The following is a 22,527-nucleotide window of genomic DNA, read 5'->3' as shown; positions in this document are numbered from 1 at the left end:
CTGTGTAGGTTATCTCTCTGTGTAGTGGAGTTAGAAGGCTTCATCTGATTTCATATTTTCCACAGCCTTTCAACAGAAGGATATATTTGCTTAATAGAGTTATTCATATCTGCAAGCTTTAACTTGTGCAACTCAGGCAAGCATATTCTAAGACGAGGCTATTTTATACCACACGTAATTGTTTGTGAGGTTCCACATGAGGACTCTGATGATCCCTAGGGTAGCAATAACTTTAAACTATTGGGGTTTTGAGCCTGATATTTTGGTTGGCCTTTCATTTTTAATTGTCAGGGCAGAAAACTATTTGCCTTTATTTCCTTCTTCATAACAGTCTTCTCTTTAATAACATCAAACACCCAGATTCTTCTGTTAAAGGCGAATTAAGTTCTCCTGTATCTCAAATTAGCTCTCTGAGGGTGGCATCAACTCAGTTGCTTTTATGTTTAAGTCCTAGTTCTTTAATCTGTTTCTAATTCTTTCTGTTCAGCAATTTTGCATTTCTGTTTTAGTGGAAGCAATGCTGATTAATTTCTTCTTACAACATCTATAGCTGCATCCTAGATTAAACTTACTCTAATACAGAGCCTATCATTAAGTGTTAAATATTCTTGTAAGACTACTTTAATTTGATTCAATATTGGTGGATCATTTAATAGAGAGTCGTTAATTCTCCATCTTAGGGAAGGCCACATTCTGGTGATGCTTTTAATCACAAGATTATCGGGGTATGATTTGAGAGGGATATGTTGTCTATATGTTGCCTGTGGGCAGATTATGAAAGGTTAAGTTGCCTTGGAAACAAAACTAGGGTAACGTGTCTAATTCCTTAGTCCAAGAGTTGCCTTTCCTGGTAATATCACTTGTTCAATATACACGTTTAGAAAAGACACCAGTGAGCAGAAGAATGTAGTCTCATATGCAAAGAGAAGGTTTTATAACTCAGTTTATGGCAGTTGGTGCTCTTAATAATAGTATTTATCACTAATATTCTATACATTTCAAAGAGCGGGGGTTTTGGGGTTTTGAGGTACGTTTTATTTTATTACAAATGTGGGTACATTTTATTTTAGATGTTGTAGATAGAAGGAAAAGGAGGTGCTTCAGAAGCAGCCAGTGAATTTAGGGATTGTCAGTTTTTGATTGCCCACTTCAAGGCCCTCAAAAAGACCTGAAGATCAAAAAGTGCAAAGGACACGCCATCTAAAAATTATACTCCTTTGGCCGGACACTGGTCTCTTAACTTTTTGACATCTCTTGAAAATGTGCTTATGGGCGTAGACAGAAACCGTGTTTCCTGATTCCTTGATACCCACTTTATTACATTCCCCTCCCCCATTCTGTTGTTTTCTTTTTTCATTTTGCTGTTCAAAGTGGGAAGTGATATTACAGGATTGGCTACCATTCAAGAAAATCCTTATATAATGGAACTCAGTGAAATTAATGCATTTCTCTAATGAATATTCCCTGCCCCTCTGTCTCTTCAGGAAGGAATCAGGGTCTAGTGCCTTGTGCTTCCTTTGGAAAATGTGCGAGACAGGAGTCGTTTTATTTCCTGAAGTATCAGTGTCCGATATTGTGGTAGGTTCTGTCCTTAAATTTCCATTCTGAAGTGTACTGTGTCATAGGGCACTGCATAATGAATACGACCCTGCCAATCAAGACACTCTGTTTTATATCACTTATTACTAAATTGAAAATGGTGTTTTACTACAGCAATAAAGGGCTGGTACAGCATGAGGTACATTTTTATACAACTCTATGAACTTTGTCATTGAAAACATTATAGCCTTGAATTTGAGAGCACAGTGGAAGGCAATATAATTTGATTACCTATATTAATCAAGTAGAGTACAACATATAAAACCAGTAATGCATAAGTCTGACTGGAGCCAGATAACCCTCTTGTGCATCTTAGAAAGATTTATTTTCAGTAATATAATTCATTTGACATGAAAGTATCATAATTGCAGTTGCTAGGAAGGATTTTTTTTTTTTTTAAATCCTGGTTTCAAGAGCAGCTTGTTCTCTTTAAAGCTGTGCTTACTGAAAATTGAAAACAAAGATTTGTTTTTGTAATTGTGGCAATTTTTCATTAACCAGCTGAGCCAACAAACTGCTTTGCTCTGAATGGTATTTCTGCTGCATAAACAAAAGTGTGTTAGGTGTGAATTAAAATGAGAATTTTAAAGAAAATATATGCGAGGGAGTATAATTCAGATCCAGCTTTTCTCTGCATGTGCTCCTAAAAGCTAGCCACAAGCCCTTGGGTTATTTAGTTACCTGTGCAACTATTTCACGTGAATGCTGAGCAGAACCTTCCCACATTCTAGCTTCATGAAAAGGCTTTAAAGCAAATTTAAAGGTACCTAATTATGCTGCAGTCCATGAAAAACCCTCTTGCTATTACATGTGCTGTAGTGACATGCATTAATAATGCTATTATCATGAGTTGCTGTTTATCCATTTTACTGCTGTTTGTGGCTTCAAGCCATTATTTCAAGTAGATATAATAGCCTGGAGTACCAGAACCTGATATGGCAAAAAAATACAACGGGTACAAAACTCCTGGCATTCCTGTACCTCCCATGCAGAGCAGCAACAGCAGCGCATCTGTTCGTAACAACTCCAATGTCTGAATACGGAGAGTAGGTTAAAAAGACATGGTCAAGATGTTTTCCAGTTTTTCAAATAGATTTTACATTCACCTGTGTCTATAATAACCTCTTGAAGCTGAAATCAGTTTCCTTAATGGACTGTTCTTTTACTTCATGACTAATGCACACCAGTTTGTTCCATCTCATCTAATCTTACGTGTTTCTAAGGCACCTATCACTGTGGTAACTCTACTAGATAACCGTGAAAGGGCACTATTTTAGCCCATCCTATCGCAAGACCACGTGCAGGTTTGTTTGTTTTCCTGATCTTTTCTGTCTAAAATATTATTTTCACCTTCTCCTTTCAGGAGGTTTCTTCTTTCTTTCTGTTCTCCAGCCACTTGAGGAAAACTGTAGCTGCTAAGCAATGGCTTTTCTCAGAGATTCGGCTTGTGTTTCCCTTTTTCACTTATGCATGAAGCCAAGCATCTGGGCATTTTCTCTGAAAGAAAAAAAATATGTAAAAAAACCAAAAAAAAACCAAATGTGAAATTTGCAGGCAACAAGAGGAGCGGCTCGGTATAGATGTTAGGAGGATTGGTTCAGTTGAAATGGATCTTTTGTGAATGTTTGGCTCCTTGAGGACTTTCCAGCAGCTCCAAAGTCCCTCTTTCAAGGTAGTGTGATCCAGAGTGACTTTAGAGTCATGAAATGAAACCAGCCAGTCATTCATGTTTTTGGGGGCTTTAAGGATGTGAAGGTTGGCAGGAACAAGTTGGTACCCAGGAGGTCAGGGAAGGTCAAGTGGAAAAGTATATGGGATAAGGTAGTGGAGGAGAGGGTTCAGACTTTTGGATGTGCAGCCAACATTTCAAACTTTTAAAGTGAACCTGACATTTTCCAAATTCTCATTTAGTAACTGAGGACACCGTGATTTCTTTACCTGTTTGGTCGTGTGGGTTGATGTGATACGTCATGCAAACATCTCTGTTTACTCGTGTCACGGTAGAGGTAATACAGAAATCTGTACCTCGCTTTTTCAGGGTCAAGTTTGGATCTTAGAGAAGTCTGTGACCAAATTCCCAAGTTTTAAACTGGAAATTAGACTGGACCTTTGGGTTTTGTTTTGGTATTTTTCCAGAGTATACAGTTGGGGTGCCTAAGTGCATCCTCCAGGCAGTGGCTTCCTTCTTGCCTGTGAATGATGGACTTCTGCAGCGTCAAGGATGGACTGGAATGAAAGGAAGGAGCTGAATGAAAGGTGGGGTGCTGAAGAGGTGCTTCGTTTTTAATAAAAATGGCCATTACTTTGGGGAGGGTTCCATTCCCTTTAGATTTTTGGATGAAAAGTGCTTTCCAGTTCTTTCATAGTGATTTTTTTTTTTTTTTGCCCCTGGACAACTTACCAGTACAATAAAAGAGGATAGGCAGTCTATCCCGCTAGGTTTATTTCAGTAACAGTGGTTGAAGTGTTCTAGCACATGCTCTAACAGCTGCCTCAAGGGAAATGGGCTTCTGGAGACGGCTCTCTGGTTATGTTAAATGATTAACCAGATGGAACAATAATATTCATCCAAACATTACTGCTAGTTGATACAAGGTTTATCCTTCTTGCACTTAACAAAACCCTTGTTGTGAGTTAAATAGCAATGGGATTAAATAGTATTGATTAAAAGATAAATTATGCATAAGCATTCAAAATCATATATTGACAGCTCTGGGAAGTTTCTTTTTCTGTATTCAAAAGCCCTCCGCATGCATCCAATCTGATTCACACGTGCCTATCTATCATTAGGTGCACCAAAATAGTACTGTACGTGTAAGTATGGTATTAGGCTACTGCTACCATCACTTGATAGCTCTGACTGGCCTCAGCAAAATCAAAATTGACCTCAAACATTTGTCCTAAGAAGTCTCTACCTACAATATTACCTTTAAATAGCTCAGGCCAAGTTCTTAACACTTGAATGCCTAAGGCTGGGCATCTACAATGCACTTTTGAATTTTGATGCCCAGATTTGAAAATATCAGGCCCAAGTTCTTTTAAATCATTCCTCGCCCTGCAGCACACATTGTACACCTTAAAGGAAGCATTGGTGTGGCTAGCTGCATTTTAAAATGAGAACGTTGAACCCCTTTCTGTGGTTTCTGTAGCACATTCAGAAAGAAACAACTCCACTTTGTAAAGCTGTGTGCTCCTAGACAATGAAAAGTACTGGCTTGCAAAGGAGTTAACAGTGTGGCCAAGCAAGAAAAATTCAGCTCATTATTTATAAAGTGGAATAAAATAAATATTCCAGTGACTCAGTCCTAACAAATTACATCGTGTTCCACAGCCAAAGGTTAGTGTTCATTCTGGCAGGGTCAGTTTTATTAAGTATGATGTTAAGGTATTAAGAAGTGCTTTGTCTACTGAGATCCTTGCTGAAATTTCCTATAACAGCTTCCTGCCAGCTAATAATGTTTCTGCATTGAGGAAAGACAGCCATGCATGTTCTCCACTAGATAAATATGTAAATGAAATTCCCAAACAGAACTACATGCCATAGAGTAAGAGAGCTAAGAATATCTAAATGTATTCCAGTCAGAGCAGGGGCATATTTAACAAACCCTTATTATTTCTTAGTGTTTGAGTGCTTTACACTTGTTTTTCTCTCCCTATTGTGACATAGCATTTACATCTACTTCTGGACTAAATGAGGCAAAGTGGGAAAGAAAATGATGTTTACAGTAAGATAGATATTTCTGGACTGATAACAATGGTTCAGATGACAGATTTCAATACTGTGTGATGTAGCAACCTTTGGCTAAATCCAAATTAACCCTGACTGCCCTTTTTACTTTTACGTAAGGCATATATACCCAAATCACAGCAGGGACACTGTTGCTTACTCTTATAAATAGTTTCCTTTAAGGACTGGGGTTTTTTTTCCTCTTTGACCAGTCACTGTTTCCATGTCTTGATTTTAGCAAGGGCTAGAGTTGCTTTATGTTAACATCTGGGCAATAATTGAGAAAAGTGTTTTGTATTGTATGCAGCGCACCTCAGCAGGTAGGCTGGGATGATGCACCAGTCAATAGTAGTTGGGAAATTCTTTCTCTACTAAGGAACCATCTCGTAGCATGGGAATAATGGGGCCAGGGTCTGAAATACTAGGTGAGGGAGGACCTCAGGAATAGTCCCAAGCCAGTAGGTTGATCAGAAAGGGAGTAAAGTGAGAAACCTGTCAAAGGAACTTGGGGATAGGGAGAGTTCAAAGCTAGGGAATGAAAAAAAAAAAGTAATGGATGTTTTCCTGCCTTCCCAGTGAAAGCCCATGTACAGCACTGAAACTGTAATGTCTCCCAAAGTGTCTGCCTAATGAAAAGAAAATGAGTGACAGGCCACACAATGCCATAGTAAGTGGAGAATGAAAAGAACTTCTCATTGCCTCTGAAGAGGGGCAAACTAGACTTCTTTTCTTGTCAGAGTTCCCTCCGTGTTGCAAATTGGTGAAATGCAATGTCAGCCATTCAACTTTGTGTGCACTGTCCTTTCAATTACCCAAAAGAAGACTTAGGTTTGCACCACAGAGCTGTGTGAAAAAGAATTGAAAGAGGAAGGGGTGAAAAGCTTCAGTTCATTATTTGCCTGGCTTTTGCAATGCTGGCCAAATTCTGGCCTTAGTTAAACTAAGGTACCCCACTGATTCCAGTCATATAGCAGTGAAGATAACCTACCGAATCCTGTGGTCTGTATTCCTGCCAGGGGAGGCTGAAATTACCCAGGAAGTTTGGCATGTGTAACTGCCTTATCATTTCCTAAAGCGTCCATGGCAATAATATCCAAGTGCTTTACCTGAGGCTAGACTGGAACCTCAGCAGGTAAGCTAACTCCATCCCTGTAACACCACTGTTAAACAGTGATCAGCTAGCAAAGACGCACATGCCTTTTAAAAACCTCATAAGTACCAGAAAAGTTGAATTAAGGGAAACCGAATATAAAGCATCTTCTGCATGTGTTGGTGTTCTGACAGCGACAAACAAGATAGTGCAAGGAAATACTTTCATGTCATCGGTTTTGCATACAAAAAGATTTTGGGGCAGCATCCCAGTTTTGGCTTCCTTTTTCATGAACACAGATTATATTATTTTGCCTACTTATGCAGCAGTCTGGAAGGATTGTGGAAAAGCAAGTCTTGACCCCCTCCAGATGTCAGGGAGAATTTGTATAGGAGGTGTTGGAAGGCCTGAGGTTAGCGTCTGGCGAACCACCCAAAACCTCTGGGATGCAGTTCCTTATTTTGTGATTCTTACTGGGGTAGCCTGCTAGAAAGATGCTCTTCAGTAAGATGTGGACACCTGTTTAATTTTCTTTTTTTAATTCAGCGTTTTCATTAAACACCCTTCTCCTATAGCCGCTTTCCTTTCAGTTCGCTCTGGTGAGAGAAAATCTGAAACGTGCCATTATAAAAAAGGTGGCACCAGTTTTCCTAAAGAAATATATTTTGTGCAAAACCATTCCAGGAATCTGGTGGCTTTTGTATTCACCTGAAGGCAGATGCATTATCACATGAACTGGATCATTTTTAGATCTAGTTTGAAAATTAGGCAGCCCTTAGAATCCTTGTGGATCTCATATAATAATGTGAGATTATCTCATTTTAAAAAAATATGCTTTCCTGCAAGGAAAAAAAAGAAAGAAAGAAGCCATTTTCGGCATAAAAGATGTGCTTGTCAAACCCCAGCAATGATTTTCCAGTTGCTGGCTTTTTTAGTTGTGCAGTCTTCTAATATTTCTGCCTGAATTCTTTCACGACAGAAGCAAATGAAAATTACACCGTGGTTTTTAGGTCTCTGTTCCCTGATTTTTGCTTGTCATGTCATGAACTTCTTCGGAGCAGTGAAATGGCAGCCCATCTCCCTGAGAGCTCCAGACAGATTTCTAAAGTTGTCTTGTTAACAGCTTGTCAGAAACCTACATTTCAGTCTTGCTGAGTTTATATCATGCACACACACACACACACACACACACACACACACAAAAAAGTTGTTGGAAATTATGATTTTTACAGGTTCTGACATTTTTCTAAAGAACTGAAATGCTCAAGGCTGCTCTTTCCCTTAACAGGCTGTGCTGTTTTGGGTAATATTCTGCGTTGCAGCAACTGAACATCAGAGCAACATTCAGTTTCTTCCCTTTAACATGTTCTTTGAATTATTTAAGGTGTTTTGATGTAGGCTAGAATTTGTAACAAAGTCCTCCAGCTTTTATCCTAAAAAATCAAAAAGGTTGAGATTTCTTTCCCTTTTTCCCCCTCCTTTTCTCCCCTCTTTCCCCTCCCCTACCTCCCACCCCCCTCCTTTTAATAGATCCTAGCATGGATCATCAGGGGACTTTCTTTTATGTTGTACAGCATGAAATGACTTAGTCAGGGTCCTCCTGATTAATTTATGAATGCTAAGGAAAAGGGAAGGGGGAAAAAAAAGCAGTCTTTAAGGGATTGACCCTAGGCTGCAGCAGATCAACTCAATTTTGCGGAATGAAAAGCGACTTAAGCAGTATTTTTAGCGTTGGTTCCTTGTCCTGCCTAGGTAACAAAGCTGGCGCTGTCTGCCAGACGCCGGGTGAGGGGAGTCCGTTTCTCAGGACGGGTGATGGAGTGGAGTCGGGCTCCGTTGGTGGCACTGAGCATTTTTAGAGTTAAAGCTGAGGCAGATTGGTGGATTAATGCTCTCTGCCTCCAAGGTACAAATGCTCGTTCCTCCCCCCCTTCCTTCCTTCCCTTCTTTCAGCTTGCAGATGACAGCTGTTGGTCACTTAACAAAATGTCCTCTTGATTGCCGCTTCACAACGGGCCCCCTCAGCCCAAGCAGCACATAGACCATCCGATGCATCATTGCCTCTCAAAATTAGTTATAGTGCTTGGGGCTATTCTTGCCTGCCACTGCTAATACTCTCTTGCTGTTCTTTTTTTTCCCTTCCCCATACGCACAGAGACAAAGGCTCAGCACATACATCTGTAGTGCTCATAACCCTCCCTCCCCCAGCCAAATGCTGAGAAGAGAAGGGGAAAAAAATGGCTGCCCCGAGGCTCAATCTGTTTCTTGCAGCTCTACCCCAGTACCGGGAAGCCTGAGTGGGTCTAGCCATAGGGAGGCCCTGACTCATTTCATCAAACTGTCAAGGAGCCAGTGGAGCTAAGAGGACTCTCTTCTGCCTGGGGCAAGTTCAAGTCAACATTCGATTTCCTTCCTCTTCCCCCCCCCCCCCCCCCCCCCCCCCCCCCGCTCCTCTTGGCCAGTTCTGCACTGTGGATCTCGACTGCTCCCTCAGCTGCAGCAGCTCACGGTTTCTTGCCAGCAGGAAGGACTTGTGGGACCTTATAAAGGACACAGTGGCAAAATTGCAGCAATAAATCAGTGGCCCTCTGACACTTGGCGGTAGCTTAATGTTTTGGCACTCTCTTTCTTGTGTATGCCTCAAGTCCCATTAGCAGGCTTTTCTGTCAGCTTGGCTCATGATAAAACTCTCTCTTCCTATCATCTTAAGCAAGCCCCTGCAGACATGAATCTGTTGCCAGACTTAATAGGAAAGAGCACCCCTCCCCCTCCACGTGCACACGCACACACACAAGCGCACACATAACTATTGCTGCGCACACGTGCGCACACAAGCACATGCACATAACTGTTGCTACACACACACATGTGCACACAAGCGCACACAACTATTGCTAAGCACACGCACATAACTATTGCTACACACACGTGCACACACAAGCACATGCACATAACTTACTACGCGCACACAAGCACATGCACGTAACTATTGCTACATGCACGCACAAGCACACGCACGTAACTATTGCTACACGCACGCACATGCGTGCATAAACACACACACACACACACACACACACACAACTATTGCTACAAGCATCTTCCTGCAGCTCTGGAGAAATTATTTTACAAGGGGTCATGGCAGGGGAGTGGGGCAAAGGGAAGATCTTAAAAAGACCTGATTATCCTACTGTTTCCTTCAAAACAATAGCACATTTGAAGCCTGATGCTTCCAGCAAGCTTCTTGATAAAAGGCAACGAGGTAACAAACTGTGGTTGCAAATAACAGCATAGTAACGTGACCATCCTTTACCATACGTGTGGGCGTGTGAATAATGTGAGTGTCTACAACTGTGATATTTGCAGCCTGTTTGGTACATGTTTTATGAAAAAGGTATGTGATCTACTTTCTTCCTGGTAGTTTTTCTTCTCTCTTAACTCCACCTACTTCATCTTATTTGTAGGCAGTCTAGTGACATCGCTTGTCCTCTATCCATGGCTCACAGAAACATGTTACCTGTGAGACCTTCCAGCTTTTTGGTTGCTGCCACAAAAAGTCGCATGCTAAAAATGTGGTTGACAAAGTATGATGTTGCCTCACAATGCCATATTTGTTTTTAATATTGTTCTTTATGGGCCAGCAAAAGTTTGGGACCACTAAGTTAAACTGTATACATTTTCAGGCTGGGCCCTGTCTTCTCGCATGCCTTCTAAATGTCTAGATTGCTGTTTTGGGTACTGTATATCTCATGTGAATGCTGTGTTGGGTGTCTTTTGTATTTGCATACATATTTGCTTGTGAATTAAACCCTTAATTGTAAGCTGGTTGGGGCGGGGACCCAAAAAGTCCATGTTCCCTAGACTGATGGGATCCTAATCCATAACTGGGGTTCCTGTGAGCTCCCAGGCTATAAATCTGAAATAGTGTTTCAGTGGAAAAGGGAACATGGGATTCTAAAATGAAGTGTCTTCACATTACTAGTGCAAACTGGGGACATAACCCAGTCTCTCCAATAAGGGGCTGTTCTTGGAGGAAGATTTTTCTTGTACATATAACTAATGAGGTAACATTTCAGTGCTAAAATTAACTACTCTTAATTTTATTGCCCATCCTGCAGTTTTTCCTGTTGTCTTTTCCTTAAAGCTCCAATTCCCAGAGTCATACAATTATAGAAGAACCTCAGGTTCCACTTTCAAAAGCAAAATAAGTTTGTCATCCTCACAGCTATGGAAAGAAGTTTGAAAAATTGGAAACAAAAAATAGAGGCATATAAAAAGAATGCAAAAAGTATTTTTAAAATGTCGTGATTTTAGGTACTTTAATTTTGCTTGATTCTTGAATATTTTGGGTTGTCATATTGAACATGGCACTTTTTACCCATTTTGTCTAATGTAGCTTCTTATGGGATCTCTATAACAGGAAAGCCTGATCAGTCAGGCTTTCGCTTCTTCACACTACTGCTGGCTGCAAATAGCTGCACCAGCAGAAGTTTATAGTGGAGACCTGGCTTCAGTTCTTGTGCAGCTCACCTCTAAATATCTAATTATATTTTCTTATTGAAGCCATCTAATTGCTGCTTAAATGTCATCTGTATCCACTGCAAGCAAAGTTCATATTCTCTCTATTTCTAGTTATGCCTACTGGGCATGGAGGAAGGCTAGAAGTTTGTTTTCAGTTCGCTGCAGAATGGAGCTAATGCCAGTCTACATAGCCAGCAGCAACCAAAAAACAAGTTCTCATCAGTGTGTGTGCTTGTTCTTGATACTGAATAGCTATAGTTCCTTCTTTAATTCTATCAAGTTGATTTCTATGAGGCAAATATTACAGCAAACCACTTCACTACTGACCCAACTCCTCATCTATCTTTAAAATCACTGGTGTCTCCAGTTAACAGGTTAACTCCAACCTTTGAACTGCTGCTTCAGGCTTGCAAAGGCTGCACTTGCACATCTGAGGCAATGCTGGATTGCTTCATCGATGTCAGCCTTCTGCAACAGATATCTTCCAAGGTACAGGAAATACTCAACGTTCTCTAGAATCTCACCATAAATCTGAATTCCTGAGTTGGGGACTGCTCATTTTCTTGTAAGCCTTGGTAAGATGTTCACAATTGCCTAAAGCCTGCTTCTTAGAGAACATAGATTACAGCATCAGCATCATCATACTGGAGCTTGATGCTTGAGATTGGGGTGATCTTAGTTCTGGCTTGGGGTAGACTGAGATTAAACAGTTTGTCATCCATTCGGTCGTTTAGCTCCACTCTGACTGGAAGCTTGTTGAGGGTCAGATGTAGCATTGCAATAAGGAATATTGAGAAGAGTGGAATGGAATGCACCCAAGAGTGCTAAAAGAGTTGTCTGACATCATAGCATGACCAATGACAAGGATACCTGAGAACTCATGGTGCTCAGGAGAGGTTCCAGAAGATTGGAATTGGGCCGTTGTGGTGCCTATCTTCAAGAAAGGAACGAAGGAAGATCCAGGGAACTACAGGTCAATCAGTTTGACCTCAGTCCCTAGAAAGATCTTGGAAAAAATCATCAAAGAAACCATCAACAACAGGCTAACAGAAGGCAACATTTTGAGATGGCCAACATGGCTTTGTTGCAGGTAGGTCTTGCCTGACAAACCTCATTTCCTTCTATAACCAGGTGACACATCACCTGGACAAAGGAGAAGAGGTTGATGTCATATATTTAGATTTCAAAAAAGCCTTTGACTTGGTCTCCCATGATGTCCTCATGGTAAAATTGGATAACTGCAGCCTCAACAATCTTATGGTCCTATGCTGGGGAACTGACTCTGTGGTTGGGCCCAGAGAGTGGTAGTCAATGGAACTGAGTCAACATAGTCAGCTGGATGTTGCAGGATGGAATTGAGAACAAGCTCATCGACAACAGTTGCAATTGAAAAGGTCTTCAAAATGCTCCTTGCGATGGGTGTTGATGGCTCCCCTTTCCTTGATCAGGTCTCCTCCAACCTTAGGTCTCAAGGGGGTTGGTCTCTGAATGCTCAAACCATAGATGGCTTCAGTGACACTGAAAAAAACATACATACCATGGACATCAGCAAGATGTTGAATTGCCTTTGCCTCGTCTTCCTGCCTCAGTTCTTCACATCACATGTCATCCTTTGGGGCTTGGCTTGTTGGTGGTTCAGTTTCTTGAGTAAAAGAATAAGACTCTTCCAATGGGAAAAGGGCCATTATGACTTATGAAGGACAGAGAGGGAGCAAGTAGATTGTAATGAACCATAAAACCAATGTTTCTGTTTAGTCCATGTCTCAAAGTTATGAATTTTTGTTCCCTCACCTGTCTTCTGAAGGCATTTTGTAGGTTTCCCAGGACGGGCAGTGAAGACAAGGACTGAAATTACATGGAGTGGCTATTTTGTACAAAACGTTCTCTCACTGGTGATTGAGTGTTTCCATCTTGTAATGTCTTTTTCTCATGTTTGTCCTAAAACATTGTGGTTGTTCAGTTAGATCACCATACTTTCCATGAGTTGGGGATTGTTTTAAACAATATTTAGTTGGTCTAATAAAAGATATCACATTTACCCAAAGAACCTTGTCTGCCTAGTTTCCATGAGGACATTTGACGTACTGGCTGAGGTATTTCACATTTTCTTAAAGGCCTTTTTATTGAAAAAGTCTGATTGTTCCGACGCTGTGCAAGATAATGGGGGAGTAGACACTATTAGGAGGGCACAGTAGGGAATGTGTGGAGAGAAAACCAACACACGTTTCCTCCAGTTTAATGTTGAGCCTGCTCTTTCACCATTGCAGCCAGTGGGATCCTGACTAAGTCTTCTTTCTTTATTGATCAAACCATTTCTTTTGTAATCTCTTCCCAGTAGTCCTTGAATGTGGTGACATTTTAATCTCATTCCTCCATAGCCTAGAGAGCTCTCAGCTGTCTTCATTTGGGTGGGAAGAAAAGGAACACATATGGCTTCTCTGTGACAGAATGAGTTGATTCCACCCATATTTTTATTTTTTAGCTAACTTTCCCTAGCACAAAGGGTGCTGACTTGAACCTGTCATTGCAGGGAACTGTTTACAAAATGTGGGGCAATTAGGGCCTGCTTTGCAAACATTCTTGGGGGAATTAAGAGGCAGTTGGCACAACTCAGTGAATAATCCTTTTACAAGCCTTTATGAACACAGTACAATAGGCTGTTTACAGTTTTGCTTATAGACCTGGAGTGTTAACAGGCCTTTAGGAAAATCCAGGTAATTGAAGCCTTTGTCTTTCAATGAGCCCCCATTGCTGTCAACAGTTGCCATTCTTTACATTTCTTTAACTTTGTATTTTGACAAGGGCTTTTGTCCCTTTGACAACAGCTGTGTGGGAGGTGAAGCTGTGGAGGTTTTCTGGGTTTTTTTTCCAGTTCTTCCACAGTTGACATTCCTTAGCAAAGTCTGCGTGGAAACTGGTTGTGTGGCTTGTACCACCTTAGCCTTAGTTTGCTGGTTCTTTTGAACGTAGCACAGAACCCCCTCCCGTAATCCCAAAATCTTTCCCTAGAGCTCCCTGAGAATCCTGTAGGTTAATTTGAAGTTTCTCCTATTATTTATTCATTTAAACCTCCTCACTATACAAAACATTAGCGTCAGTCTTTCTTTATTGACCCAAGGCCTTTCCTTTATAACTGAGCCAGGGAGAAAAAGAGGGTGTAAAGGTACTTAAACATGTTACCACAGAAACTAAACTGACCTTTTTTCCCCCTTTTTGGAGGGAGGGGTCAACGCTGGTTTTGTTTTTCATGCATTTTTCCAGGCGGACTTGCCTTAGTTGTATAGTTGCTTCTTTGTTACTCTCGCATGTTTTTCAGCCTGAGAGATCCTGTTTCTTTATGTGTACATGAAAGTAAGTCTTTTTTTTTTTTTTAAAAAAAAAGCCAAACAAACCCCTGAATGAATTCTGTAGCTCAGCTTTTTACTGGATCCGACTGTTGATTTTCCTTGGGAATGGGTTGGGGAGGAAGGGCTGGAAGGGTCAGTTTGAGATGGTTTCACACTCTCCATTTTCCAGGGTGCTATGTATTGATCAGCAGTCTAAATCACAAGGATAATGATGTATTCCTCCTTTCTTTCTCAAATGTTCTGGCACCCTTTTAGATCTATTAGCGGCTTTCATTCAAAGGTTAACGTATGTAGGGCACTGGGTTTCTTTCTTCATAAAATCACAGCGATCAAGGCCCCATTTCCACAAGAACTGAAGACTTGTCCTTTGGCCAATTTAAATAGCCCTAATGAAGTCAGTAGGGCTACTCCTGTGAATAAAATGTATGCATATAGTGGGGTACTCATGCAAGTAAAGGCTAGGTAGACTTTTCAGAATTGGAAGAGGAGGGGAAAGGAATCTAGAGCGTCTCATCTAGTCTTTAAGACAGTGAAATATGATATTGTGTGGCTGTCCAAAATACCCAGCGTAAAGCCCACATCTTGCAGTTGGGTCCATGACTCTTTGCCCGTGTGAAATTTTGTTTACAGCTGGATCTGCCTCCCCATGGAGCCCCACTGGCCTCTTCGGTTTTCAAGGCTGGAGCTGCCACAGTTAAACTAGGGGAGTTGTAAACTAAATTCAAACTGAAATCTTTGCTCTCTCTCCTTTTCGTTTTAAAAACAATTAATTGCAGACTACTTTCAAATTCTGATTTGGGCAAATGTATCCTCCGATAGCAGATGTTTGCCTCATTTGTATGTCTGTTTATAAAATTTAGTGTGCAGATTTGATGGTTCACTTGCTTTTTACAGCTTTCGCTTATCTACATGAGGCAAAGTTGTATATCGGCACAAAGCAAAATTAGGCATCTAAAAGGTGCAATTCTGCACCTTTTAGTAATGCAAGCCATCTGTAATGGATTTTTATACTCATTATGGCAATGTGAGTTTTGAGAGTTCAAAACTGTATTAAGTAAGCGTTTTCCCTTTAAAGCACAGATAAGACCTTTTAAAGGTTTTTTACAGTGCCTTTTCCTTTTTTCCACCGTACATTGCCTGTAGTAGGTGTAAAGACAACCTTGCATTTTTAAAAGCAATGTTATTTGCAGACTCCTAAAATCACCTTAGATTTGGGTAATAATAATGGATATTAACAGTCCAAAAAGATTTTTTTTTAAATCTGCTTTTAAATACATAATTCCTATGTTTAGAAACTCTGACTATTCCATTGTAATGCCAAGAAATATCTCATCCTGACTAGCAGGCAAACATATATGCTATAAGGCATATTTTGGAAAAATTGTAAATTAAATTTTCCTTGTATTTTTATTGATTAGCATTTTGCATAAATCAGCACATCAGAGCTCTTTTGGCTAAGTAATTCCAGGGATTCATATTTTATAAATATTATAAATCCAGATACAGAATTTATAAACAAGAGTTACTTGAAATTATTTTATTACATTTAAGGAGTTACTTTTAAGTTATTATAAGGTGCTAGGTTGGCAGCTTGAAAGATCATGAAATGTATCTATAAAGCCAGTACAACATAGGATGACTGCAGTACCCTTCACCTCTCCTCCGTCTGTGCCAGAGCTAGCACCAGTAAGACCAGATGAGCAGACACAGCCAGCTGCTGCCGCCATTGTAGCTGCTGAGTCATTTATCCACTACTGGGAGTCCTTAAATCAGCAGCAGGTGTCTTTTGAAAAGACATGCTCCTGTGTGATCCCATGCCTTTGGGTTCACTGCAGGAGCCACAGAGTGAAGTTTTCTCGCCTGTATTATACAAGAGGTCAGAGTAAATAATCTTAACAGTGATTATTTTAAAACCTACAAATCTAATTGTCAGTGGTTAAAATTATAACCGAAGCAGACTCTAGACAGTGCCCAAGGAATGAAAGGATCCTTCCGTTTTCATGGTCTGTTTGATCCATGCTGACACTACAAACTGTGATGCCTCCCACAACGGGAACTGGACTAGAATCATAGGTTTATTGCAGACTACTGACCTAGGCTGAATTTCAACTCCTCAGTTGGCGATGAAAGGCTCCTAGTCCTTTAATAGGGTATTTACAGAAATAGTAATTATCTTTCTGTCCTGATTGCATCCCCCTTTCCTTTTTTTTTAATCCATAAAGTTTCTGATAAATGCGTTGCTTTGTCAGCGCTGTCTTGTGCCAGGAATAAGTGCAAGTAGGTGTTTGGTGAAGCTTCACCTAAACAGAGCTGGCTGCCAACACATCTCAACCCTCGTGTGCCAGTCCCGGATCTCTCTAAAGGGGAAATTGCTAATACCACACAACTTGATAATGTGGGTCTTTATGAAATCAGCAGGTATCTGAGAGGGTTGAGAGTCTTAACAAAATCATGTTTAATTTTGACTTTAAAGCATGAATTGGGAACTCAAGTCTCTAGAAGCAACAAGAACCTCTTTTATTTGTTTGTTTAATGCTTTGCCTAAAGCTCAGCAAAGTAAGCAAAAATCTTTCACGATAGACAAGTACCGTGTGTTGGAAAGTATTTGCTAAGTGCCTGTCTCCGCAAAGGTCTCATCTCCTTTGGTGAAGTTTGAATGTGCTGAAAAGCAGCAGCTTCTAAGTAGAAAACAACACTGGCCTTGATGTTTCATAGGTCTCTGTTCAGCAAAGCACTCCCTGGCAGGCCCACTGTTTAACGTGAAACTGGTCCAATTCACTCTGGCTTTCTACAGTTTCGTGTAAGGTGGTAATGCTTTCGGGAGCTGATGTGCTAGCTAGGTAGCGTAGGCAGAGATATAAGCGAGTAAGAAGCCAGATTTGGACCTCCTCATTCTCTGCTTGAATATAAAAATGTTGGGAGAAATCTTCAGCTGATGTAAACTGTCATAGCTGTGTGGATCTTTGGTTTTCTTCAGCGAAGGATGAGCCCCACTGTGTCTGGAAGAGCTAGGGAGGAATATAGGTTGAAAAAATACATAAAATGCACTCTCATAAACCTGTTGTAACTGGTAATTTCAGCCAGTTTGGAAACTCACAGCTCCAAATCAACAGGTGGGCCCTATGTGTTTAGCATTTCTGAAACGATCTGATATTTGGAGTTGTACAAATGCATTACAACGTAGCTGATGGCATTTAGCACTACAGGCGCAGCCCTTGAAAGGAACAGAATCGTTCCGCTTTGCATCTGTTGCAGTTTTGGTGTTGCTTCTTGCCAGAATTTGAGTGAAAAGATGTGCAGCTGTTGCAGCACCACAGAAATTTTCAACCTTCATTCTTGCAGTATTGTATTAGTAAAACATCTATTGTAGTTAACACTGAGAAGTTAACTGAGTACATGCCCCTTAAAGGCATGAAAATGTATAGCAAAGTGTTGGTGTGGGGCCTTTCTTTACTAAAATAGAAGCAGCTTAGAAGTGAAAGTTGGTGGGCTAACAGGGATAAGCTCATTTGCCAAGTTATCCTCAAAAGCTTGGTAGCATTTGATCCTGTTGAATCACTTCCATTTAAGAGAAGTGGCTCACATCTCTTCCATGTCTGCACATAAAGCTGTAAATACTGAAGTACTCAGCCACTAAGAGTTAATCCAAGTTTCAGTCAGATGTGTCCATAGGACTAGTTCAGGACTCATTGACCCTTAGCTCCACAAGGGCCCTTGTATTTTCATTGTTGATGATACATGCATAAACCTCTATGAGGAACATCACTAAGCACACATCTATGCAAAGTTTTGCTTAGGTGGGTGATTTTTTCCAACATCCTCTGCCACCGAATGCCCTAGGGTAGATGTGCTTATACTGGCATTAAAGCACTTTTGTTGTCATAGCTTTATTTTACTCTGGAAACAAGTTTAAAGTTTACTGGCAAAAGGACTATTTTGTCAGTGAAGATTACTATTTCATTAGAAGAGTTTTGCATTATAAGTCTACTGAAAAACTTTTTTCTAGTGCACACCTGGTTTGAGAGAGAGAGATTCATTCAGCAGTGACAAGATTAATAACTTTATGTATCAAATTTTATATTTTTCTTCAGAACACACTGATTGTTCATTCTCGTTTAGAACCGTTGCATTCCACAGTGAAAGGTGGCTGAAAATCAGGAGAGCCCGGGATAAATTTAAGAACAGGGCGGGGGTTGTTTTTAACTTGGAAAGTATTCTCTATGCCTAGTTTACGTTTACAGCACAGAACTTCTTGACCACAACAAAAGAGCCACAACAAAATTTCAGAAAGAAACATCAGTGCAACAGATTAGATGAAACTAAGGCTCAGACTGAAAATTTGAGACAACCTTTAATATGGAATTGTGACTGACACCTCCATAAGGCTGATGCTTTTTGCATGTTCCATATTTATCAAAGAATACAGTACCATAAGATCCCTGTAGTGTTTGAGATCCACCATTTCACATGTCAAAGGGAAGAAGAAATTAAGTACGTTCTAAAGCAAACTGCCCAAAAGCAAGGGTGTCATAGCATAGTGAACTTTATGATGTTTGGGGTGAAATGCTCACTAGCCAAGTTCGTGGACGACACCAAGTTATGGGGGAGAATGGTCACGCTTGAAGATAGGCTGCAGATACAGGCGGACCTAGACAGGCTGGGCGGATCAGAACCAGATGAAGTTCAAAGTACTCCAGATGAAGTGTAAAGTACTCCATCCGGGGATGAACAATCCCCAAAATACTTAAAATACTTACAGGCTTGGTGGCACCAAACTAACTAGCCTCGGAACTAAAAGGGACCTGGGGTAATAGTAGACCATATTATGAACATAAGCTGTCAGCGCGGTGCTGTAGCCAACAGGGCGAATAATACTCTGGCATGCATCAACCGATGCATCTCAAGCAAAAGCAGGGAAGTGATTCTTCCACTTTACTCAGCATTGGTGAGACCACAGCTGGAGTACTGCACCCAGTTTTGGGTGCCACACTTCAGCAAGGACGTGGAAAAGGTTGAGAGAGTCCAGAGAAGAGCCGCATGATCAGAGACTTGCAAGGCGAGCCTACCCTGGATATCTTCAAAAGAAGACTGGACGGTCACCTCGCTGGGGTCATCTGACCCCAGTTGGCTTTCTTACCTAGTGCAGGGAGGCTGGACCCAATGATCTTGCAAGGTCCCTTCCAACCCTTACAATCTATAAATTTTTGGTATAAATCAACATGCTCTGCCTCATTCAAAAGTGGGAGATGGATTAAATCACCTAACAAATATTTTCCATCTGTTATGTTATATTATGAAAACCCACATGCAGATTTCTCACTGATGAGTTACCATATTTGCCACCCACCATCTTTGTCCTATACTTTCTCACCTTATTAAATCATTTATCCCAGTAGGATGCTTCAAAATCTGGATTCCCAGCCTGATTTCAGTTTAGACAAATGTATGCTGCAATATCCACTCAAGGTGAAATAAAATTCCAGTTGAATGCCCCACCACATGCTAGCCATTTGTTCTGTGTATAGAGGTTGCCAAGAAATTGATTTGCATCTTACAACTGTAAATCTTTCTTACCTCCAACCAATGAGAACCAGACATTTTTAAGCACTCAAAACTCACGCTATCTTGCCATCGCTTGTGCTGTGAAAATGGACCATTCCATTTTCAGAGATTGGAAGGAATTTTACTGTAAAGCTGCCTAAATAAAACTCCTTTTCATTTTGGGAAAAGAGCTACATGATTTAATTATGTTTTTAACTATTTCAGTCACCAGTATGGGGACTACTAATCTGATTAAAACTGGCCACCTTCACCAGTTTTTGCATTAAACAACAAAGTTTGTATCTAGTCAGAGGCAAAACACAACTGTTTCTGTTCACTTCCACTATTTTGGATGATGAGAAGCGAAGGTTTTGTTGAGATACCATGTTACATCCGGTTGTTCTCGTAATACATCCCTGTTTGCTTCATTTGTGCAAATATCTAATTCAACAATCATTTGTATCATTTGCTTTGTCTTTATATTTTTGTTTAGGTTGATCATTTAAAATATATTAATATGTAGAATACTCGTGTTCTCTGTGACCATTCAAATATATATTAAGCAGGTTATTCTAAAGAATTTAAATAATAATGCAAGAAACTCATCTAAATACAAATATTTGATGAAGTTTTTTTGTTCTCTTTCTCCAATTTGCAGTGTGACAGCGAGAGTGATATTGACGATAAGGTAAGACTGAATTCTTTCCCCCCCACCCCATATTCTTTATGATTTTGGAGATTCCCCAATGAGAAAAATAAAAATGAGGTGAAAAAATTAATATTTTTGTTTAATGCATATTTTTTAAATATATATTTTCCTTTAAAAATACATTTTTTCCTTTAACATCACATCAAACTTAGAAATATTAGGAAATCAAAGAACCTCAGATCAGATAGCCTTAGTCTTTTCCCCCTAGCTCAGCTCCACAGCAGAGCTCACTACTGCTAACACAATAGTACACCCTCTTGGTTTATACTCCAGATTTTAGCATGGGTTAAGTCACTAAATTGGCACTGCCTTTTTGTGTTAGAGGAAGTCTCCCTCTGGTAACTCTCACAAAAGCCAATATTTATAATAATTTATACTAATCTTTGATTATGTCTCTTTTGTAATGGGTTTAGAACAGACCTGTAGACATCAGCATGGTTAAGGTGAGAGACCATTTCAGAAGTTCATGTACCTTATGGACTATGTATCTTATTTCTAAGGTGGTCAGATAAATGTATGGAGGGGACAGTCCCGCCGCATGCTCCCACCTAAACTCTGAGCCTGGTTTAGAAGATGGGCATTGGGTACCTGTCCTCAGAGAAAGGTTATGAACTGTCTCTACATGTGCAGTTCATAAGTACTATCCTGCTGCAGAGTAAATTAGTTTATTCCAGCCTAACAGGCACATGTGTAGATGCTGAGACCTTTACTGTAGTTAATTAGCGTACTGTGCAGTAAATGTCTCATATAGACATGCCCAGTGGCTGCTTCATCATGTTGCATATCCAAGTGTTTCTGACTTTGAATTTGGTATACCTATTAGTCAACTGAGAAATTATACAGTCACATATTTGGGTATATTGCCCTCCATCTTTGTGCAGAGCCGTCACCTTTGCCATGAAAACCAGAAGAACCCCACTTCATAGCAACAGCAGTAACATGCTCTTAAGCATCAAGCATGTCAAAGGCTTTTATAATCTTTAGATATCAGTCTCAGCTAAATCTCCATCAAACTTTTCCTATATTTTGATTGTCCAGACTTCCAGTCATTCATGAGAAACTGCAACTTGCACAGTTTCTATGGGATCAGAATTACAGATGTAGGGCTGAATTCAGAAATCACTTATCCTGTAACCACAGGAAGAAAGTACCATGAAATCCAGATATTGCACTAAAGGTTAATGTTAACTAAATCCTACTTTTGCATGTCGCTAGACCTAGGAATACGTGTCATTTTCTTCTATTGAAAGTCCAGGCAAATGTATAATTTCCCCTGAGACAACAGATACGTATTTAATATGAAAGTTTAAATGAAGAGAGAGAGTTAAATCATAGCTGCTGAATGAAATAGAGTAGATTTTTCAGTCTATATTTTTTGCAGTACATGTTTCCAAGGCTATCTGCCTCAAAATGATATCATAGCAGAGCTGGCTGGAGGAGAAATGGGTGGTATTTACTCCCAAAAGCTTGGGTACCACAGAGTTAAAGCCTTTCTTAGGCTGTCCAATCAGAGAAAGTAAAAGCAATCATTTAGAAAACTGTTTAAAAGATCTGCCAGTCAAACCTCAGATGAAGTTGTAAGTGACATGTAGTTTTATTATACAGCTATGCTATTAATGATTATCTAAATTACACTGGTAGACCCAGCTAGCAGCATTACATCTGAGACTGACGTTTGTTAGATTAGGTTTGACTTCACCTTGTAGTGAAGAAATTGAAATCTGAACAACATTGATTAGCTTTCAGAATGTGGGATCTGAGGTTACCTTCAGAGGAAGCTGCATTGTGTTTGGCTGCTAACTTACTGTCCTTTACAGCAAATGAAAGGCCATTATAGCATTCCATACAGTTTTTATAGTGTCTTTGTGTGTGTGTGTGTGTAAATGTGGGTGTAATAACTGTTATTCAGCTTTATAGATCGGTATGTCTTCCAACTACCCTCTCCTTAAAGTAAATCAAAATACTTGCCTTACTAAGAAGAGAGGAGAGATTG

At 40.2% G+C, this 22,527-nt stretch overlaps 1 protein-coding gene across 10 annotated transcripts in view; it reads left to right on the top strand.

Annotated features, from left to right (window-relative positions):
- The window catches only part of FBRSL1 (fibrosin like 1), a 679,286-nt gene that overhangs the window by 446,362 nt on the left and 210,397 nt on the right, over window positions 1-22,527 (top strand). For all 10 annotated transcript variants that reach the window (XM_090062037.1, XM_090062033.1, XM_090062034.1 and 7 more), the window contains one exon: window positions 20,484-20,513. In XM_090062037.1, the coding sequence (XP_089918163.1) occupies window positions 20,484-20,513 (30 nt within the window). The remainder of the gene's footprint in view (window positions 1-20,483; window positions 20,514-22,527) is intronic.

Source organism: Crocodylus siamensis, chromosome 9 (genome assembly GCF_052110815.1).
Source record: "Crocodylus siamensis isolate JL-2025a chromosome 9, ASM5211081v1, whole genome shotgun sequence".
In the NCBI taxonomy this organism is placed as follows: Eukaryota; Metazoa; Chordata; order Crocodylia; family Crocodylidae; genus Crocodylus; species Crocodylus siamensis.
Note: the sequence above shows the minus strand (reverse complement) of the source record. Positions and strands in the feature narration are given on the sequence as shown.